This window comes from Melospiza georgiana, chromosome 1 (genome assembly GCF_028018845.1).
Source record: "Melospiza georgiana isolate bMelGeo1 chromosome 1, bMelGeo1.pri, whole genome shotgun sequence".
NCBI lineage: Eukaryota > Metazoa > Chordata > Aves > Passeriformes > Passerellidae > Melospiza > Melospiza georgiana.
The window spans coordinates 94233624-94254679 of NC_080430.1; the positions used below are offsets into that span (position 1 = coordinate 94233624).

The 21056-nt window shown below is 37.4% G+C and overlaps 1 protein-coding gene across 2 annotated transcripts in view; it reads right to left on the minus strand.

Annotated features, from left to right (window-relative positions):
• INVS (inversin) overlaps positions 1–21056 on the minus strand; it is an 83290-nt gene that overhangs the window by 9779 nt on the left and 52455 nt on the right. For both annotated transcript variants that reach the window (XM_058027190.1, XM_058027199.1), the window contains 6 exons: positions 18138–18309; positions 13869–14024; positions 12195–12424; positions 11091–11197; positions 7717–7929; positions 711–1012 (listed from right to left, as the gene is read on the minus strand). In XM_058027190.1, coding sequence (XP_057883173.1) covers positions 711–1012; positions 7717–7929; positions 11091–11197; positions 12195–12424; positions 13869–14024; positions 18138–18309 — 1180 coding nt within the window. The remainder of the gene's footprint in view (positions 1–710; positions 1013–7716; positions 7930–11090; positions 11198–12194; positions 12425–13868; positions 14025–18137; positions 18310–21056) is intronic.

The window sequence follows — 21056 nt, forward strand, 5'->3', positions numbered from 1 at the left end:
AAATCATCTGGATCATCCAAAACCTGAAGAAATTATGCTATATTTGTAACATCTTTACAGGATACCCTTTTGATAACCAGATCAGAAAACACTCAACAGCTGAATCACGCTTTTCACAGCCCAAAGGGTCTAAGTTTATATTTAATTCCAATGAAATGACCAAAGAAGTCCATTAAGGTTTTGGTCACAAGAGGATTGATTAAAACACCTAATGAGAACTGACTGCACAACTTCATGGTTTGATCCTTGTTCCATCAACTTTCCTGGCATCACTTCAGTAACAAAAAGAGAATGCATACCTAAAAAAGGCACAGCATTCTTTCAAACACCAGTTGGATCAAGTGAGAGGATAAATCCAGCTTAAAAAGCAGAGTTACCATTTCTCCATTTACATTCTTCATGAGCACCACAGATATGTCAAATATCTTTAATCTTATTTTCTCTGAATGGTGCAACTAATAGAACAATTGCCCACAGCCTGTTTTCACATATTCTAGGTATTTTTATAGACACCCTAAGACACTGTACTGGTGCTTTTCACTATTTCACCCAGAGTAAAAGAATCTGTATCTAACTCTACCCTGCTGCACAAATTGCTCAAGTGATGAAAGAATATGAAATCACAGAAGGACAAAATGGGTGCTATACATAAAATACCCCCAAGAAGTGGACAAAGCAGATAAACAGCACAATTTAAAAAGATCACAAACCTTGCCTGATCTTATGACCTCCACTCGGAGGCTCTGCTGACAGGCAGCTCTCCTTTGGGGTCCCTTTGTCATGACCAGCTTTAGGTGAACCTCTGCTGTTTCTCCCTGGCTGGATCTGTGAAGCACTGAGGGACAGAAGCCTCTTGCTCTGTGTGTCAGCTGCTTTGCTGGGTAACCTTGGGACACTGGTGGCCTTCTCCCGATTTGTGGGATTCTGTTGTACCTGAAACTTGCTTTGTTCCACGTTCTGCACCCCTTTGTGCAGCTTGGCTTCTTTCCTCTTGCTTTCCTCTTCACGTTTCCTGCAATTACAGCCCATACCATAAGAAATTTGAAAATTAAATCTTGGGAGCACGTATCTAACTTGAACACACTCCTCTCTAAAAATCTGATGCTGCCACAACAAATCCTTGATTTGACATTTTTTGGTGAGAAAAGGACACATATTGCACTGAAATGTCTTAACTTGATCCAAAACAACAACTGACTTGCAACTACAGCCTGATGAAGGTTAAGTCCCTGTCAGCCAGCTGCCCATTCAGTTTGCAGTTGTTTTGACCGATCTTAAAACACTCACTTATTGAAAACAACTAAATTTAGGAGGTTTTATAAATATACAAAAATTAAAAGCAAGATTTTAAAAAGAATCACGGAACTAATAACTGTGTTTGCAATTACTAATGAGCAATATTTTCATGTGAGTAGTAATGCAATGCACTGTATTTGAAAAGCAAAAACATTTAACAAAAGACACAATATCTTTGAAAATTATTTTTTCGTACTTAAATGTGTCAGTTAGTACAGAGAATTATAAACCAACTAGCTACTGCTGCTGTATTTTTCATTGGTGGATAATTAATTTTAGAGAAACGTTATATGTCATTTAAATGACAAATACTGATAATACGAGATGTGAATTAAAAACTTGTGGGCACACAGTATGCCAATTACAATGGCAACATTTGGATTTCCAAAATTAAATAAGTCATGCATCTCTTAATGCAGTAGCCATAAAAGAGAATTTTGGACAAACTCAGGAAAGGTGCATCCATTGAATAAAATTTTGCAGCCCATTTTGAAATATAGTGGGCTGTCACTGCACTTCATCATTTAAATTCTTGTTCCTACCAAGCAGAATAAACCCACCAGCACACGGCAAATGTTACATCCCTACTCCCACTGAACTCGTTTTTATAAATGAAGCCCTGGCTGCGGGATGAAGTGACACTTTTCCTGTTGGAACGGACAGGCGGTAAATGCCGTATCATGTAGCTGCCTGGTATTTTAACTTGCTTCCAGTGCTCCAACACAGTGTGCAGACTGTTGCCACATCACCTCCCAGCACGGCGTGTGACAGGTGAGTTCTGCAGCACGCCAGCCCCGGCTCCTGTGCGCGGTGTCACTGCCAGCGCGTGTCACCGCAGCGCGAGCCGCCAGCCAGCAGCCCCGACTTTATCTGTCAGTGCTATCTTATCAACTCTGCTCTGCAGGAGAAGCTGATTGAACTTTGCACCTGAAAAAGCTGCTAATTGATCTAAAAAAATACACTCCTAGCAGCCTGGGATTCAGTATTCCCTCTGGCATGAAAAAAAAGTGGCTGCTTTCCATTAATATTGGCATTCCACAACCGGACTATGCGGGGATGTTAGGACTGTGTACAGTATGGATCTCACTGCCATTACTGTGCCATTTGAGCTGATAAATCAGATCTTGCTATTCACAGAATAGTAATTTTCTGTTCGTCACAAGAATGGGCAGCCTGTTACCGATGTCCTCCATTCAGGGCATTAGAAAAGGAAGTGTGAGATGGGCTGTGTGATACGCAATCGAGCTCCAGTGACCCTCACTCCCCTGATGGGCAGATCGACTCAAAACAATAACTTCAGCAACATACCAGTTGTAAAGTTATTGAAATGAGACAGGCCCAGAAAACAAAAAGTAAAGAGGGTTGTTTTTTTCTTTAAAGGTTTTATCTGTGTGCTAATTTTTCAGACTAAACTGAAGAAAGAATAAAAGGAAGGGATTTCAAAGCTCCCTATTCATAAAGCAGCATCACAATTGTCACAGTACAGCTCAGTTGAATAGGCTCCTGAATACATATGACCCTCCTCTTGTGTTTTGCTTTATTTAATCAGAAATTCAGTTCGTATTACAGTGAAGGATCTCTTTGAAATTAAAATTTCCAAGTTTTACTGTTGTCCAATTTGAGAGGCCAGGTTTCATGAACAAATGAAGGAAGTAGACAGGATTCTAACTTCAGGGCTCCCAGTCATTCTCGAGGTTCTGGCAAACCAGATCCTCCAACAGGATCCAAATCTGGGCTCACAAGTTAGACAGCTACAGCTCAACAGTGGAACAGAGCTGTCAGGCCAACATTTTCCATTGTAAATGCAACACAATTTTGTCCTGAATGGTCACAAACTTGTATTTTGTTCAAAAGTGAAAGAATGAAAACTGAGCCTTTAGCAGATGGAAAGGAACAGTTTCAGCCTTACATGCACATTTGTGAAGACACAGAGATGTTTTGAATTTTTGATTCTGCTAAAATGAATTCAACATTTTCTATTCTGTCAAAAATAGAAACTTAACTTTTTTTATCTACACGCTGAAGGATATTTTAAAGCCGAGTGCTTTTAAAGTTATCCTTGCAAAAAACCCCCAAAAACTTGCTTAAAAAATCTCAACTGAAAATAGATCTCCAGGTATGATCCTATTACTGGTAAAGCTTTCTCTGGACTATGAGCAGTTATATTTCATGTTGTATAAACAGCATCTCCTGCTACACAATCTAGCATGAGGATTATTTGCAAAAGAATGACACCACTGACTCATGTGTTCAGATTCTGATCTATAACTATCTTTTAAACTCATAGTCCTTAACAAAAATGTTAAGACAACAGTTATTTTCTGTCCAGTATTCCTATGTTGATGGGTCTCCCCAAATGTGTAGAGCAGTCCATTAGCTCTTACCCAAGTACCTATTTTTTCCTCAGTCATTTCTTGTGTGTATTTTACCACCATTCTGATTTCAAATTTAGTCTTCAATGTGCTTACAATCTTCTGCATCTTGGTGCTATTTTCAAATTCAAATTTACTTCTTAAATGAAAATACAAATTCATGATGGATTTATATGAAATTTTCATCAATATACAATTTTAGTTTAAAGGAGACAAATGAGAAATTTCCCATGAGGAAGTATGAAGGATTCAGGCAAGTCTGAATGACAGCTACTGTTTCTCCATGGTCACAAAACTTGTTATTCAGACACAAAAGAAAATTGAGTTGGTTTGATGTAATTTCTTCTGAAGTGTAAAAAAAATCCCACAGAACAGTTCAGTCTACTTAGCATCTCTCATGGGCACCAACTGTTTCTTTACTCTTCCTTTTCCAATGAGTATGTTTACAATGGTTTTTTGTGATACCTACCTCACATCCTTTGTCAGTTCTTATTTAGCATCTCAGCTTGTTTAGCTTTATCATTGTATGTTCTTATTACTGTCAATTTTAGTAATTACATCAAATTTCCAATATGTGCTTTCCCTTTTCAGGTTGCTGAAGAGCTCATTATTTTCTCTGTTGCCACACTCCCCTATCTTTTCTCAGCATGCAGGGCTAACCACCAGTCTTCTGAAAAACCTCATAATCTACTTGTACTCTCTTGGCATGAGAACATTTTTCTAAATCTACTGAAGGCTGTTTAATTGAACTGCTTATTTTCCTCCTGCTTTTCTCTTCCTAAGCATCATCAGCTACTTACTCCTTTCATCCATTTCCCTTTCACATCCACATTCTCAATCAGTTTCCTTCAACTGGCCAGAATGAAAAACAGAAGTATGGATTCAGGAACTCATCCTGAGAAATTGAAAGGGAAGGTGAACAAATGAGGAATTAATTATGCACCCCTTTCAAAATTCAATACATTGGAAATTAGTTTTCTCTGAATATGTTTTAAACACGTAAATATTATTTCCTTAAATATCTGGTTTTGCAATAAGAAAACCAAAATCCTCTTTTTAAAGTATGGAAGGGATCTCAGGAAGTCAGCAAGGCTAACAGGCTGCTCAAAACAGGGTCAGATTGGGTGGCTCAGGTTCTTACCCAATTATGTCTTGAAAACCTTTATGGACAGAGACCATACAATCTCTTTGGGTTGTTCTATGGGTTGACTGTCCCAAGGGTGAAAGAATTTCTCTATTTCCAGACAAAATCTCTTGTCCCAAATTTGCCTGTTAAAAGTTTCCCAGAGACCAGAAACACCAACCAGGCTACAGTTCCCCAGATTTATTTCTTTTTTTGCCCTTTTTGAAGCTGGGTGCAACATTTTCTTTCCTCCCATCATAGGGGACTCTCCCTGGTCTCTGTGATGTTTCAAAGATATTGGAAAGTGACTTTTAAGGGCATCAGTTAGTTCCTTCTGCACCCTTGGATGCAGCCAACCTGGTCCCATGGAGTTGTCTGGGCTGGGTTCTCTCAAGCCTGACTTAACCTTTATTCACAGCTGGCAGTTCTGCTCCTCCTTGAACCAATTCTCTGAGGAAAGAGGCCTGGGAGATCTTCTGGCAGGCTGAGGAACAGAAGGCATTGAGTGCTGCTGTCACACCTGAGTCTGTTGTCACTAAATGCACCATTCAGCAACAAGCCCAGACAATCCTTGCTCAGCCTTTTACTACTTTCATTAATGTAGAAACACAAACTCACTTTGCAACCTGGAACATTTCGTTAAAGTCTCAACTCCATTTGAGTTTTGGTGTTTCTTGCACCATGTACATCCCCAAGCAATGCATCTACACTCTGCTTGTGCAGTCTGTCCCAGCTTCTGCCTTCTGTGAACTGCATTTTCACATCTGAGCTCTGTCAAGGATTCCCAGCTTACCCACATTGGTCCCCTGGTGTGTCTCTTTGCTCACTGACATAACAGTGTGAACAGTGTGCATGTTGTTTTGGCCCACATTAAACTGCATTTTAAAAAATACAATTTCTTTGATATAGGAGAAAACGTGGGAGATGATGTTTGTATAGAAATATTTCATAGGCTTTAAATACAGTGAATGTAATTTTACCAGAAAATAATACAGGTATGAGATGCTGGGTGACTTTTTGTTACTGCAAAAAGGAAAAAAAAAAAAACCAGAACAGACTACCTAAACCCAAGTAGATTTAGGAGTGATTTCTCTTAGAGAGACTCTCTAAAGTAACATATTACAAAGCAAGTTTAAATATCTACACTGACATAGTTGGGGAGAGGGTGTGTGTCTTCAATCTAGGAGTTCACCATCATTCTGGATCCCCACATAAAGTCTCCTTTCATCTGGAGAGCAGATTTTCAAACACCAGTAGGGATAATAGTTTTCTGTATGCAGGAACACCCTGGCCAATTTCAGCTGTGGAATGCACAGATGGGGACGCAGAATGATGACAACATAATGTCCCCTTCAGTTTATTACAGACCATAAAACTGCAATTAAATAAAATTTGTTATGTGACAACCTGATTTGCTTGTACACTCCAATTGTACTGTAATTCTCTTTTTATGGTATTTGGTACACAGAATTTGTTTCTATTGTTTTCAAACAAATCAACAACAGCTAAGTAAGTTTCAGAGACTACATCAAAAACTCACAAAGGAAAACCATTATAAAAATACCCCCAAATTTCCATGAGGCAATTCTTTTCCATTTACTCTTCTACATGGTGGATCAGAGATTCTTCTAAAAATGACTGTCATCACAAAGGATAAAACTACCTCATTTGGTAAGGTCAGTTGTAACCACACAGCAATAAGCAGAGCTCTCCACATTAAAAATAAATATTTTTCAAGGCAGATTCTCCATGCATAGTTTTGACTTGCACTGATTTCAGCAGAAAAGGCAAACAGTAGGAGAGCTACAGGTTACAACTTCAGAATGTAGAGATGTGAGCAAGACATGAGTTATCTGGTGTTTCTTTAGCTTTGGCTCTTCCTGGGAAATAATAATTGTTTTATAGTAGCAGCAATTAAACCCAATGAAGGTCTGACTGGCCAATTATGCAGAACATCAAACTTCCAAATTTGATACAGAGTGGAGTGCAGCTGAATTTGTGATACACAGATGCAGCAAAAATACCTCTAGGTGCAATAATTATATCGTGGGGTTTTTTATATGATCTCTTTTTATCAAAATAATACTCCCAAATCATGCAGAAATCTTTTCAGACTGTTATGTTTTGTCATTTCAGAATCAGATTTCTTCAAGAGAAACCAGGTGCTAATTTCATACTAAGAATCTTAAGGATAAACTCCAAGGAAGCAATGTATTGTGATAATCATTTATGTACCTTCTGATTTTAGAACTTCACCACCGTGCTACCATCACCACATTTAAATTGGGCTGAAACTCAGCCAGAACCTACACATCTTGCTGACAATAATTTGAATTGCATATGTTAGTTAGCTGTAATCCAATATAACCAATTCATAGGATCTCTCTAATTCAAGACCAGAAAATGTAAGTGCAGAGAATAAGGCCCAAAATGAAGTTGCAAATAGAAACCAGGAATTCAGGTTGCTAGAGAAACACTGAGTTAAGCCTTACTAAACCAGGCGTTCCCTGATTTGGTTTTGGTTTTTTCTCCTCAACTACTGATTAATTTCTGTTCAAAACTGATATCAAGACTTGATAGGCAAATAATGATTTTCACTACTTTAAAGTGATAAATGTTTCCCAAGCCATTTTATCATACAGAATATCAGGCAAAGATTCATGGACAGTAACATGCTATTTCTTCAGCCTTGCTATTTTGTCTTGCTCTGGTATATTACACAAAGTTTGTTATTTAAACTAGGATTATATGGAAAATAATTTCCATCTGTCTGTGGTTATATGGAAGTTATATGCTTCCTTTAGTTTCATTAATTTTACCAAGAAGAACAAAAACTGATGAGCAACAGATAAAATCATGCACAGATAAATACAAACTTACAACAAATGTCTATGTGCTGTAGTAGGTTTCAAGTCTCAGACTTACTTGGCAGCAGCATCTTTTCTCAGCTGTTCATGTTTCATTAGAAGATTCTTCCTCTCTTGAAAAGCCTTTCTAACTTTGTATCCTTTGTAGACAGCCTGGATTTTGAAAGCAGCAATATCCTGAATGGCAGCTATGGACAGAGCCCCGTGTTCTAACATGAACTGAATCACTTCGTGGTGCTCACCAAGCAAGGCATAATCAAGCGGAGTATATCTAAAAAAATAAAAACCACAACAATTACTATTGATCTAGAATTCTAGCTATAATGTTTCTTCACCCTCATTTCATAAAAAGCAACTTCTAGCATGAAGACAAATTAGGCATTGTTTCAGTAGGCTGTTTTTCTCATCTTTTTAGGCATTATTTTGCTACCTTATTCATTCTACACACTGTGATTATGTTTAAAGCTTATTTTGGTCTTCTAATATGGAAAGGGGAAGAGGTGGACCTGAAGTGTTTGGACTAAATCTCCCAAAGTCCCATCCACAATGTTAGCTGCTCTAGGAAAACAGTCTTTAAAATGTGTTATTGAAGTTTTCATAGAGAAATATAAAAAGTTAAAACATTTTTGTGTTATTTCCATTTGCATTTAAGTTCTAGAAAGCTACTGTCAAATCTGGCTTAGCTTCTATAACATTGACTGAAGACACTACGACTGACAGAGCAGCAGGATTAGATCCATACAGAAGGATAGTATCTTCTTTAAGGTACTAGGAAAACTTAATTCTATTTTAAAATGGACAAGGTGTAAAAATATTAAATTGTTTTGGTTTTCATGGTAGCAAAGATGCCTAGGCCTTTTTCAAAATAATTCCCAAATTTCCCACTCTCTACATGGGAGTAAAATCTGTCTCCCTCACCAACACTGAAACTTCAGGGAAAGACATTTAGTGACTGAAAATTATCAGTCACAAACCATAATCAAGACCATGTAACATAGGACTAGCCAATAGCAAGTGTCAAGGCATGTGATTGTGAAAATTAGGGCTCTTGCTGATGGTAACTTGCTGGGACACAGTGCTGGTGAGCAAAGAAAAACAGACAGAAAGCACAATTGGACCTGCCACACAGCAATGGCTTGATGGAAGGATAAACAGCATCTGAACTGAAGTGTCTGCAGGAATAAAGACAGTGACATAACATGAAAATTTGGATGTCAAGGTGTGCTGCTGATAGCATTTAAAGTGATACAGATTTTGGATAACCCAGAAATGGGAACTTCAGAAGGAACGTTATTTCAGAAAAACAGATTTTTAAAGTATTCCTAATTTTGAATACTTTAAAGACACAAAAGATACTAAAGTAAACTTTATGAAGTTTACTTTAGCAGTCATGAAGATCGATATTTTTAAACGTGGATTCTCTAACTCCATCCAAGCTACCTTTGAAAGTAAAAAAATCACTTTAATCAAATCTGATGAGGGGTTTTTACGACTGGACACTTACATACTGTTATTTTTGTACACAACACACTGTTGTGTCTGTACATACTGACATCTCTTGTGTCAGTTCAAAGCCTGATGTAAATTTCCTTTTCCTTTGGCTCTCTCTAAAGCAGGTAGCTTTTAAATCAAGCTGGCTTCACAGGGAAGCACATGAAGACATCAGCCATCAGCTGTTATAGGCAATTTAACATGAAGGTGGTCAAGCAGCAGCTTGATGCACCCAGGACATTAAGCTGGATTACAAAATAAATTTGCAATAAACAACAAACCCAATACCCTCCAGATTAGCACTTGATCACATTTCTGGCAAGCAAGTAGAGACTTTAAAATTCTCAATGCAATCTCAGCTCTATCTCTTCTCTAATCTTTTAGTTATAACCACTTTGTTTGAATTTTAACTGGTATGTCATACTACACTCTAAGAAAGTATAGAAGAAAAGCTTTTTTCCTTTAGGAATATTTGGGGGGAAAAAAAGCCACTACATGGTGAAATTGTTACTGGTTAAAAACCAATTTCATCCAATTACAGGTGAACCATATCCATGAGGTTATTTTTCCTCTCTCTTGCAACACTCAACTTGATTTTCCACTTTCCAAACTTTCAATCTCTTAACAACACAAAGTTTGCAGACATTTATTAAGATGCAAGTATGCAAATTTTATATGTATTTTAGGAGAATCACATTGAAAGATTGATCCATCTAGAAATATTGGGGATCTCTTTTGTTCTGTACATGCACTAGTGCTTAGCAGCAGACATTTAGAATATTGCTAGTTGTATTTTGAATAATCTAGACTTACACATTAAATATATATTAATTCCAGAAAGGAAACAAAAATGTATACTATCTGAATGACTGTGATAAACCACAGCTAAGGTCTTTTCTTGACATTTGAGCATCAGGAGTACATTTCTACAAAGTAAGGATAATAGCAGTCTCCAAGCTGGCAAAATTGTGGCTTTTAATCTTACTTACTAAAAGTAATTTAATTAAAACTGTTTATTCAATTTTCTATCAAAAATTACTAAAGAGAGCCTTGACACTACTTAATTAGAAACTAGTTATACTTTCATTTGTGTTTCTCAAGAAAAAACAAGAACAGAAAAGGAAAAGAGATCTGAGTGCTTTAGAGTGGAGAATGAAAGAAAAATGATAGGGGAAGAAAGCAATTAAAACATGGGGTTAAGTACAGAAGTCTCAAATTGAAATATGAGGTTGCAAAAGCCTTAAGTTATTTAAAATGCTGAAATATTCAAATTTATAGGGCATGCTGTTCATAATCTTATAATTATGAGGAGGTCATCTACTCTAAAAAAGGGCATTAGAAATTTCTGCTAATAGTAATTATCTTCATGGTCAGGTGACTAATTCAAACTCCACAACCCAAATCACTTTTAAAAATCTATTATTTATATGTCAATGAAAGACAAAGAAAAGAGATGCAAATGTGCTGTCTCTTTATGATTATAGGAGACTTTTTTTTTTTAACCAGGCCTTTAGAATACAGGTAGCCACCAGGTACTTTGTAATCGCCATTTTAAAACATAACATTACATTTCTCCCATTTTCTTTCTTCCTACTGTATTTGTATCAAATATAAAATTCCAGTCTATTCCTACAGCAGCATAACTGCCTTTTCATCCTTTGGCCATACGTATCTGCCAAAAAGAAAGATCTTTAATATTTCCAACAAGACTACAATGAATAAATACTTCCAGAAGATGGTTCAGAAGTATAAAAGTTGCAATGTCTTAGTTAAAGAAGGGAACTTTCACATCAGAAAAGCTGCTTACACTGAAGCCCTGGGTTACAGCACTCCTGTGAGATACAAGATGAGGATTCTCCTGCAGGATCAGAACATTTAACATTTAAAGAGAAGGCAGCACTTTGGCACAATTACAAAATAACACCTTGAGACAAGCAGTACCTCTCCTCACTGTTCTCCATGTGATTGGGGAAAGCATCAAAGCCCAGCAGCAGCTTTATAGCATCAAGGTAGCCGTTGTTACAGAGCCAGTGCAGGGCAGTTCTGCCCTGTAAAACAATAGAACAGAACAAAAATAAACATTACCACCAAACTTTAGCACTCCACAATTAAAGTCATAAATCATAGTGTAATTCAATGCTTTTCTGGACATGAAGAACAAACAGTTCTTCTAAATAAACTTCCTTGTTAAAATAAAAAGAACACAACACTTAAAAAATGGATTTTTTTTAACAAGATTTCGACACCAGTGCTTTTTCACCTAAAACAGCTGAAAAGCAACTGAAAGCCTTATAGTTGCTTTCTTTGCAAAAGATGTACAGCATGCTCTCTAGAACTCATAATGAAAAGCACCTTTCCATTACTTGGTATTATCTATGCCCTACGACAAATAGCTACAGAAAATTTCAATAAATTGGATGAAGCTCTTTTGACTGACGAGGTTCTACTGACTTCTGAGAAATTATGTCATATAACAAAGAAATCTGTTATAGGTTGCACAATTATTCTGGCTCCTAATTTCAATTACTGCCTGAATAATGGCACAAAAGAACAAATAAACCAACCAGGTTCTTTTTTTTTTTCACCTGGAAGAGTGATACATATGTGGGTACTTAATGTGGTCAAGCAATTGAAGCAGTTATTGTGCAATCTCCCTTGCAGTACCTTACTTTCTTGCTCTCTCTCTCTATTCTGGAGAACAGACTAAAATCACATTCCCATATCAGATGTTAATAAGGAATTATAGAAGAAATCAGATCATTAATATGACTCCTCATATGATCACACTTCAATGAGGAAAAACCAAAAGTGGTCTGGAAGAATACCAATCTTCATACTACATATTGAAATACTACTTTTCTTTCGAAATTTTAGAAGTGAAGGCTTAGGGAAAATGACATAAGGATGCATTTCCTTTTGTGACAAACAGCAGCACAGATGTTGCTCTGTCCTGGAAAAGAGAATGACTTTGAAGAAAAGGAAAATGTTTTGATTTATGGTTATTCTAAAGTTAATGATATACCTCAGCGAAGAAGAAGAACATACCTCTTTATCCTGAATATTTGGATCTGCATTGTTTTCCAGCAACACCACCATGCAGTTAATGTAGCCTCCATAAGCAGCACACTGCAGAGGTGTTCTACCTGCATAATCCTGCACATTGGGGTTGATTTTATTTTCTATCAGGATTTGGCACACGTCAGCATTTCCTCCCAGGGCTGCCCAATGAAGGGGTGAGTGCCCATCCTGGTCAACCAAATCTACTCTTGCTCCTCCTGTAAAAGCATACATTTTTGAGCACAAAAAGAAAATACCATTGAATGCTAAGAAAAAAGTGAGCTTATGTACAACTAGAACTTATTTCATAAACTGACAATTTAGAGAAGTATTTCGGAAAACAACTTCAATTTTGTTACTCAAATCCTAAAACTTAAATCAAAATTAATTTGGAATGAAACAGTTTCAAAGAAGGTCAGACATCTAACTTTTTTATCATCTTCTGACTATCCTCTAATATGCTTTAGAAAATCCAGACTTATCAATTGCCTATGAAAAACCTATTTTATTTGCTTTAGGTCTATGAATTTTCAGTAGAACCTTTCTTTCTTAACAACAAAATAGCTCCTAAAAATTAGATTTCAGATTAGATGTCTTTAAATCTCTAAAGCAGACAAGATAAAATATTCACAATGTAATAATAATTTTTAAAATAAGCTTATTTTTTTAAATTCAAGCATGCTAGGACTCTTTTATGCAAATAATTTATGTCTCTATATGTTATTGAAAGATGTAAAAATTCTGTACAGAAGTAAAACTCCACAAATACAAGAACTTGAACCAATCAGCAACAATAACTCTCTACATCATAAAATATTTAATTAAACACAATTGAGATTCTGATAGACAAATTTCTTACATCTACAAAAGCTAAATGGCATAGGGAGTGGGGGGAAGATCTTAACAGGAGGTTAAAATATGCACAGCAGATCATGGAAGGAAAAACACTTCTCAGTAAGAAAGGCTGGTTGATAGAAAACTTGTAAAATATAGCCTGGATACTTTATCCATGCATAGGTGGGATAATGTCTGAAGCAGGAGGGAGATGTTTCTGGGAAGCTAAAATGACAGAATTTTGCATCTGAGATGCCACTGTTCTTTCACTGCACTTCTTACCCTTCAGCAGATATTTTAGTTATCTAAAACTGTGTACTTTGTTAAATCCTACTTCTGTCTACAAACAAAATACTGTTTTTAAAAACCAACCAGAAGAAAATATTAAGGATTAGGACTTTTGATATCTATCTACATTAAGAAAAAATAAAGACTCACTCAAAAAGTCTTCAAAGAACCCTAAAAATGGTTTTTCACAAAAGTGAAGAAAGCTTAATTTCGTCTTATTTACTGGGGAAAAAAACCCAAACAAAAACAAAAGAAAGGAAGGACTTGCTGGGGGAAGAGTTGGTTTGAGAGACTAGAATGTACTTGCAAAGGCTTGGGCAGAAATGAGCTTTGAAAAGAACAATCCCTGTTATGGAAGTTTTGTATTTAACACTTCTAGCCATTTTGCACAACACTGATAATCTTTTAGATTCACAAGGGGAACTTCCAAACAGAACCTGCTTTAGAGAAGCAATTTCCTAGCTCAGCTGTTTATTTCCCATCCCCACAGGAGGCAGCAGCAGAACTCCTGAACAGGTTTGGAAAGCCCTGAGAGCTGACCTTTGATGAGTGTTTGAATCACCTCCTTGTGACCCATCTCACAGGCTCTGAAGAGTGGGGTGTGTTTCATCACATCCAGGGCATCCACCTGTGCCTTGTGCTCCAGCAGCAGCTTCACTGTGCTGACGTGGCCAGAAAGGGCAGCAGCGTGTAAGGCTGGAAGAATAAAGGAGTAGGGAAAAAGAAACCACAATGCCATGAGCTTTAGAGGTCCACAATTAGAACAGTCAAAATAAAAACTAATTACAACTATTTTGGTGGAAAAAGTACTTTTCAACCTCAAGAAACTGAAGAAGTGATGATGTAACAACACTTTCTTGCCATACAAGCAACAAGCAGAAAAACTATCAGCCCTGAAACATGTTTCTAACTTGCACAAATAGAAATTTTACATTTAACACCACCAAGATTGGCTTATAGTGAGGATTTGTGGAATAGCAGCTTCTGATAAAGGGAACATAACATGATTTACTTCTGCCTCTGCTTTGTGGCATTTCTGAGATTGCTCATCATCAGTGAAAGAAAGCTTTCATTATTTCTTCAACGCTTTCCTGAAAATGACTTTTTTCTTTCAAGTAAGCAAAGCTGTCTCAATTAAAACTGACTTCAGAAAACCACCCAGCTGTTCCTACTCCTCCTTGCCTCCTGCTTTTGTTTCGGAATTACTTGGAGAAAATTTTATACGAAATTATGTAAGACCATCATATCTTGCACAGTATCTCTGTCTCTCTTCAAGAAAAAGAAAAAGATTACAGAAAAAACAGATGCTGCTACTTCAGATACTTCAGAACTCAGGTAAATATGTGGTGCCCTGTAACTGGAGTTGCTATTGCCTAACACAGCATCCTGCAGGCACTGTCAGCCAGAGTTGTGGATGACCAGTTCATGGCTCTTTTTGAAGGAAAGAAGAATTGCACACAGCAATGAGACTTCAAACCAGTGGAAAGCACACATGTATTGGTGGCTCCACTTACAGTTTGACTTCAAAATGCTTTGGGTTATTTCCAACAGTTAGCAGTCAAATCAGACAATCTACATTCTCATGCTGAATTAAATGTAGAATATATTACAGACAATTAAATCAAAATAATATAGAATAAAACCACAAAATTGTGTGGTTTATAAGTGTTCACTTAATAAAGTGAATTCATATTTCCCCATGAAATTTCAGAAATATTCATGCTTACTGAGAACCGAATCTTGCTCATGCAAGCAAAATGTGGGGCTGTAAACAGTACCTACATGTCCACATTTGTTCAGTGTTAAGAGAGAGTCAGGATCCAGCAGAGGCATTATACAGAAACACACGCCACAAAGACCAGCATTAGAAGGAGCAGCTTCTTGAACCACAGGCAGAATATAAAACCAGCATTTTTGTATTTGCCAGCTACTGATTGCAACCAGTATTATGAGACGGTAACCCAGCTCAACCTGTTACACAGGCCCTACTGAAATGCTCAGGTTGGTCGTGCTGTCATTGACCCGAATCCACTGGGTGTGCTGGGTTAAAACAGTCACAAAATAAGTGACAGTAACATTGTGACACGGACTAAGCACTGGGGTCAGAGCCAGAGACACCGTGAGGAGTGAAAATTGAAATCATGCCTTTGAGAGGACACGATTTAAGTCTGAGTGCAGCAGCCTGAAGGCGCAGCAGAGCTCCTTGCGCGGGTGAGCAGGGAGTGCCTGTGCAGCAGCCCCTGTGAGAGGGTGGCTATCAGTAGGAATTGGACAGCCGTGAGATCCCTGCCGCTTGTACATTTGGAAGGGCCTGCTTTCCGTGGTCTGACCTCACAATAAACTCTAGGTTCTGGTTTTTGTCCTGAATCCCTTATGAAACCAGAGGCAGTAAACCACTCCATCAGATGACACATGGGGTGTGTGTAACAATACAATAGAAAAAGAGCTGCTGTGTCAGCTTGGCCAGTTCTTCCCCCCATCACTCATTCTGACGCAGGCATCTTGTTTCGCACTTTGTGCTCAATATTTTCTTGTAAGCCAAATTTTCTGTGATGGAGTCACGGTGACTGAAGAGATTCTTCAGCCAGCTGGTGACAATGGGCCCTTTGTTCCGCCGACAGACAGAGCCCTCTCCATTGTGCGCAGTGACGGCAGAGCTATAAAGCTGCCCCTGTGCTGCTCCTGCAGCGCGGATCTCTGAGAGGAGGGAAATTCCTTTCCCTTGGTGTCATTCTCCTACACAATGCCCAGAGTCTGGATGTTCTAGCGGAGCTCAATGGAGAGCTTGCTCTTTTTGAGTAAATGCAAAAGGCTGCGTTAACGCAACATTACAACCGAGCTGAACCGAGTGTGCACACAAAAGTCAGAAAAACACAGCCTTGAACTCTGCTCAGCAACTGTATCCCAGGCACGGAGGCATGTGCGCTATTCTCTATCAGGGCATAGTTTCCTGTCCCAACGCAACACTGCTTCTCCCTCACGAATACTTGGGAATGATTAAAGAAAATAAATCAGGGAGTGATTTAGTGGTGGGCTTCCTTTTCTGTTCAGAGCTGGCTACAACAACAAAGCCCATGCTATGCGCTCGCTGGCACAGTGGTGCAGCTCGGGCTGCTCGGCAGCACAGCTCCCCACTTGCAGGCTGCTCCTGAGCTCTGCACAGCGGCACTCCCAAGCAAATGGAAAATCCATTCATTTCCTTGGATTAAAAGCCCTACAAGGAAACCGAGATTAAAAGGTGATTACATATCACCGCTAGGAAAGGCTTAAGACTGAAAGATAATAAAGCCAACCACCTGAATTATTCAAGCATGAAATCCACACCTGAGTAATTTCAGAAACACAGTATGTGATTACTGATTACTGCCTGCAAAGAAAAAAACCCCTTTGTAAGGAGGTTTGCACAGTAACAACAACATTGCTGCGCCTTAAGGTCTGAAGCAAATACTGAGAACAATTTGAAAGGGAACTGTCATGAAGTAGCAAGTGTAGGTGAGAGTGATAAAGGATGAAATAAGACCAAAATTGTAGAATATTTAGTTTGTACTGTAATCAAACATGAAGACTGAGGTTTTATTTGTTGCACTATTTCCTACACTCAAAAATTTCAAACTATCACAACTTGGAAAGACTGATGTATTTAGTGTGTGTTACAGTCTAAGATAAACAAGAATTTAGATATTTAAACAAAATTTTATGTTAACTGCAAATTGCTTTTTGCTAAGATCTAGCATATAATCAAAGGAAACTTTAAAAATTCAATATTGATGCATACTAAGTTTCAAATCCTGAACACAACCCTGACATATATATTTTGCACTTCCAACTCTGTAACTGTATCTGGCATTGTAGTTCCTGATCTCTCTACACACAGTTTACCCTGCATCCCTGCTATCAAACCCCTCCAAATTTATACCAAATATATCCATATTTTCCTGATTTTTCATTCAGATGTCATCAGCATACTATACAACTCTACCTAAATTTCCAACGCTGCTGAATACATAAACACTTCAAACCTGTCTCTCTCACCTGTCAAAACTGTTATTCTGTTTTTGTTGAAAGCATTGCGTAGGTACAATATTTCCACCAAAAAAAAATTTTTCCCTAAAGGAGATAAATTCATAGTTACTACAGGAAATTCTGTATTTCATTACTTGCACACTTGAATTCTGAAAAACTGTGTTGCCAGAAATTCTGTATTTCATTACTTGCACACTTGAATTCTGAAAAACTGTGTTGCCTACTTTTGTTTCAGGCAGATAACAAGATGAAAAATTTGGGGGATATCAAGTTGGATCTCTTGTTTGCACAACAGAAGTGCAACAGATCTAATCTTTATTTCACTATCTTTAAAAATAACTGTGGAATGATTTTCATGATAATTTAGCTACTTCAGTGGTTAGTTTGCTCCATATTGTTTCAAAGTATTTGTGTACTGTTAAATACATTTTTGAACAGGCATTTTCAGGAAGAGCTTTTTATGCAACTATGTTTCATGTTATTTTTCAAATTACAGAACAGCTCTTCCTTTCACAGGATTACAGAGCTAACTAAATAGCTTTGCAGTACATTTCTTCTTTCTACATTTCAAATGAACTGTTCCAATCTGTGCAGAAAAGATTTGTTTCTTTCCCACAATAAGGCAAAGACTTGACTGACATGTATAATTACGATAATGCAGAAATGTTTTCAGGATTGAAGTACACATTCAGAAAAACATTAATACAGATTCTATCAATATTTCCACTTGGTGGAAATCACACAGATTGGAAACATGCAGTGGCTCTTTACTGTAAAGCATCTTACCTGTGCCGGCATATTTGTCTGTCATATTGATATCAATATCCAATTTTAAAGTCAGCATAGTCCTAATGACATCATCACTGCCTTTGCCAGCTGCCCACATGAAGGACGTTCTTCCCTCAAGATCCGAGTCATCTTTTACAGAAGGATGCTTCAAAAATACTTCAACTGTTTCCTGAAAAGACATACTGTTGAAATTAACATTAAAAGGAATCTGCAACAGCAAGAAACCATTGTCTCATGTAGCTGTTTATGAAGCAAATAAATTCATTTTTCCTTTTATGTTTATAAAGAGTAACCGCTCAACAGGAACACTGCATCTTCTGCTATGCCTTTTCCCTCACCAATGATCATAGTGCACCCTTAACTATGAGTTTAACACTGTCATTTAACACTTTTTTCTTTTTTGTGTCAAACATGATGTGTTCGTCACAAGGAAGCAGAAGACACCGTAGTCTCTGTGAAGAAAGCGATGGGAAAAATATCACGGGTTTATCCAAACCTGACAGTAATGCTGTGATGAAAAAATTACAGAATCCTTTAGGCTGGAAAAGACTAACCTATGACCCAACACCACCATGTCAACCAGACCATGGCACTTGGTGCCACATCCAATCTTTCCTTAAATACTACAGGGACTCCACCACCTCCCTGGGCAGCCCATTCCAACATTCCATCAGCCAGGAGTCTGTGATGGGACTCCTTCTGATGTCCAACCTAAACCTGAACACAATGCTCTTTCAAAATATTTTCCCAATATATTTTTTTCTCTCCAATTATAAATACAATTGCACATGCAAATATTTTACTTTGCCTTTCTCTAATAGTTTGACTGTTAAAAAAAAGGAGGGGTCAACATAGACATATTTCCTCATGTTTAATAATCAGGTTACTAATTACTGAAATACTATATTTCAGAATATATTTAGGAAATCTTTAGACCTGAGTCCAGTCTTTCCACTGTAACTGTTAAACTAAAATTTCAAATCAAGGAAAAAAATAATTATTTCTTTAAATGCTGTGTTTGTGTTAAGCTGTCAGCAAACAAGTCCACTGTTTAACCTGCTGCCAGATTCTTAATGAGTCACCCAGGAAAGGAAGGGAGAGAAAATCACAACTATTAGAAAACAACTAAAAAGGAAGATTTTCCCTTTTCTATCTAATGCCTTAAAAGGCCATGTATGTAACAGCTGGGAAACATTTGATATGAGTCACTGGTAGGCTAGCCAATAAAAACGTGAAAAAAACCCCAGATTTCATTATTTTATATTTATATTTTATTATTAATACTATCTTAGCCTTTCCTCTGTGTGACCCCACAATAGCTACCCCCCTACTCTTGGCAGGACAAGAATTTCCTGCCTAGAATGAACTAAATTATTTTAATCGTGAAGGTGTTTGAACACCTAAGTACCATTGATCAATTTGGATTTGTTTTTTCACTACTACTTACTATTTCATCCCTCTAAAGAAATAGGAAATGTCTCATTTATCTTATGCTACTGATCTAGGATCCTCACAGCTTTGTGAATTTAGGTCTGAACTAGCAGTTTATTGTGAAAAGGTCCAGGCAGAAGCAGGGAGAGATGGAAGCACAAAGCTTTCCACACAAACCCAGCATGAGTTTATATCTCTGTGCTCTCACACTGACCACCACCACACCTCAGACACAAACAGCCTCTCATTAGGCCAGAAACTCAGCACCCTCCCAGGGCTCTGCCCTGCTGGAAATCCTGCTGAGCAAAAAGCACTGCAAAGGCTGCACTTCTTCAGTGCTGGGGCAAACAGTCTAAAAAATACAAATATTTTATTTTTCCGCTAAGTTTTGGCAAAGAAAGGCTTCTTCAATGACTCTTTCTTTCCTACAGTTTTTTAATTGGAAAAAGTAGAAGAAAATCCCACAGCACTATAAGCATTATTTTCCAAAATGAAGTTACCACAACTTGAAAACAAAACAAAATTAAATTACACCAGGATAACTAACAAATCAGGAAATAGAAGTATCAATCAATTTAATTCTACATGTATTATATGAAAGATTACATGTGTTCTAAAACTACTAAAAAAAGCGGAGGAAACAACATAAAAAACAATAAATCTGAAAAATAACAGTAAAGGAGAGAGCTAAGCATGAAACATTTAATTCTGTGCTATCAGGAAACTGAAAAATACTACATATTATTTTTGAATATTTAAAAATAAGACACGGGTATCCACATTTCATTTACTAGATCAATCTATATCAATACATGAAAGGAAAGGACATTGTTTTGAATACCTCTGGTAAAATTCAGGAAAAAAGAATTTAGTCCTGCATACTAAAATCAATATGAAGGGAGCATCTTAGCTCAGTTGGTTAGAGTGTGGTATTAATAACACCTGGGGTTCAATCCCTGTTTGGGCCATTCACTTTAGAGCTGGACTTGATCCTTGTGGGTCCCTTCCCACTCAGAATATTCTGTGATCTGGAAATAAAGATTCTCTCATCTTCCTTCACACATGAAGTTCAAAAATTTAAATAGCAGTGTTTCTTGGGACCTCCTTGGGATACCCAAGACATCTAAATTTGGGTGGTTATATTGGGTAATGTCTTTTCTTCTAGAACTTTTCCTGTCTACAGTAAGTGGGGATAAGTTAGTCTTAGGGAACAAATGCTTCCCATAAATTAAGTGCTGGCTAAATCTCTTCAGTCTTTAAAAAACCTAAACATGTCATATTATACAAATTTTCTTCTTGTTAGGGACTAAGAAACATCACATTTTACCTGAGAAAAACTACACCTAAAACTGGGCAGACTGAATAGAACAATGTGGCTCTCAAACCATGAGCATAGAGATGCTACTGCCAGAACAAACATGAATGTATCTCCACTCAGTAGTTTGACCATGTATATGGAGTGCAGTGGTGGGAATTACTCAATGA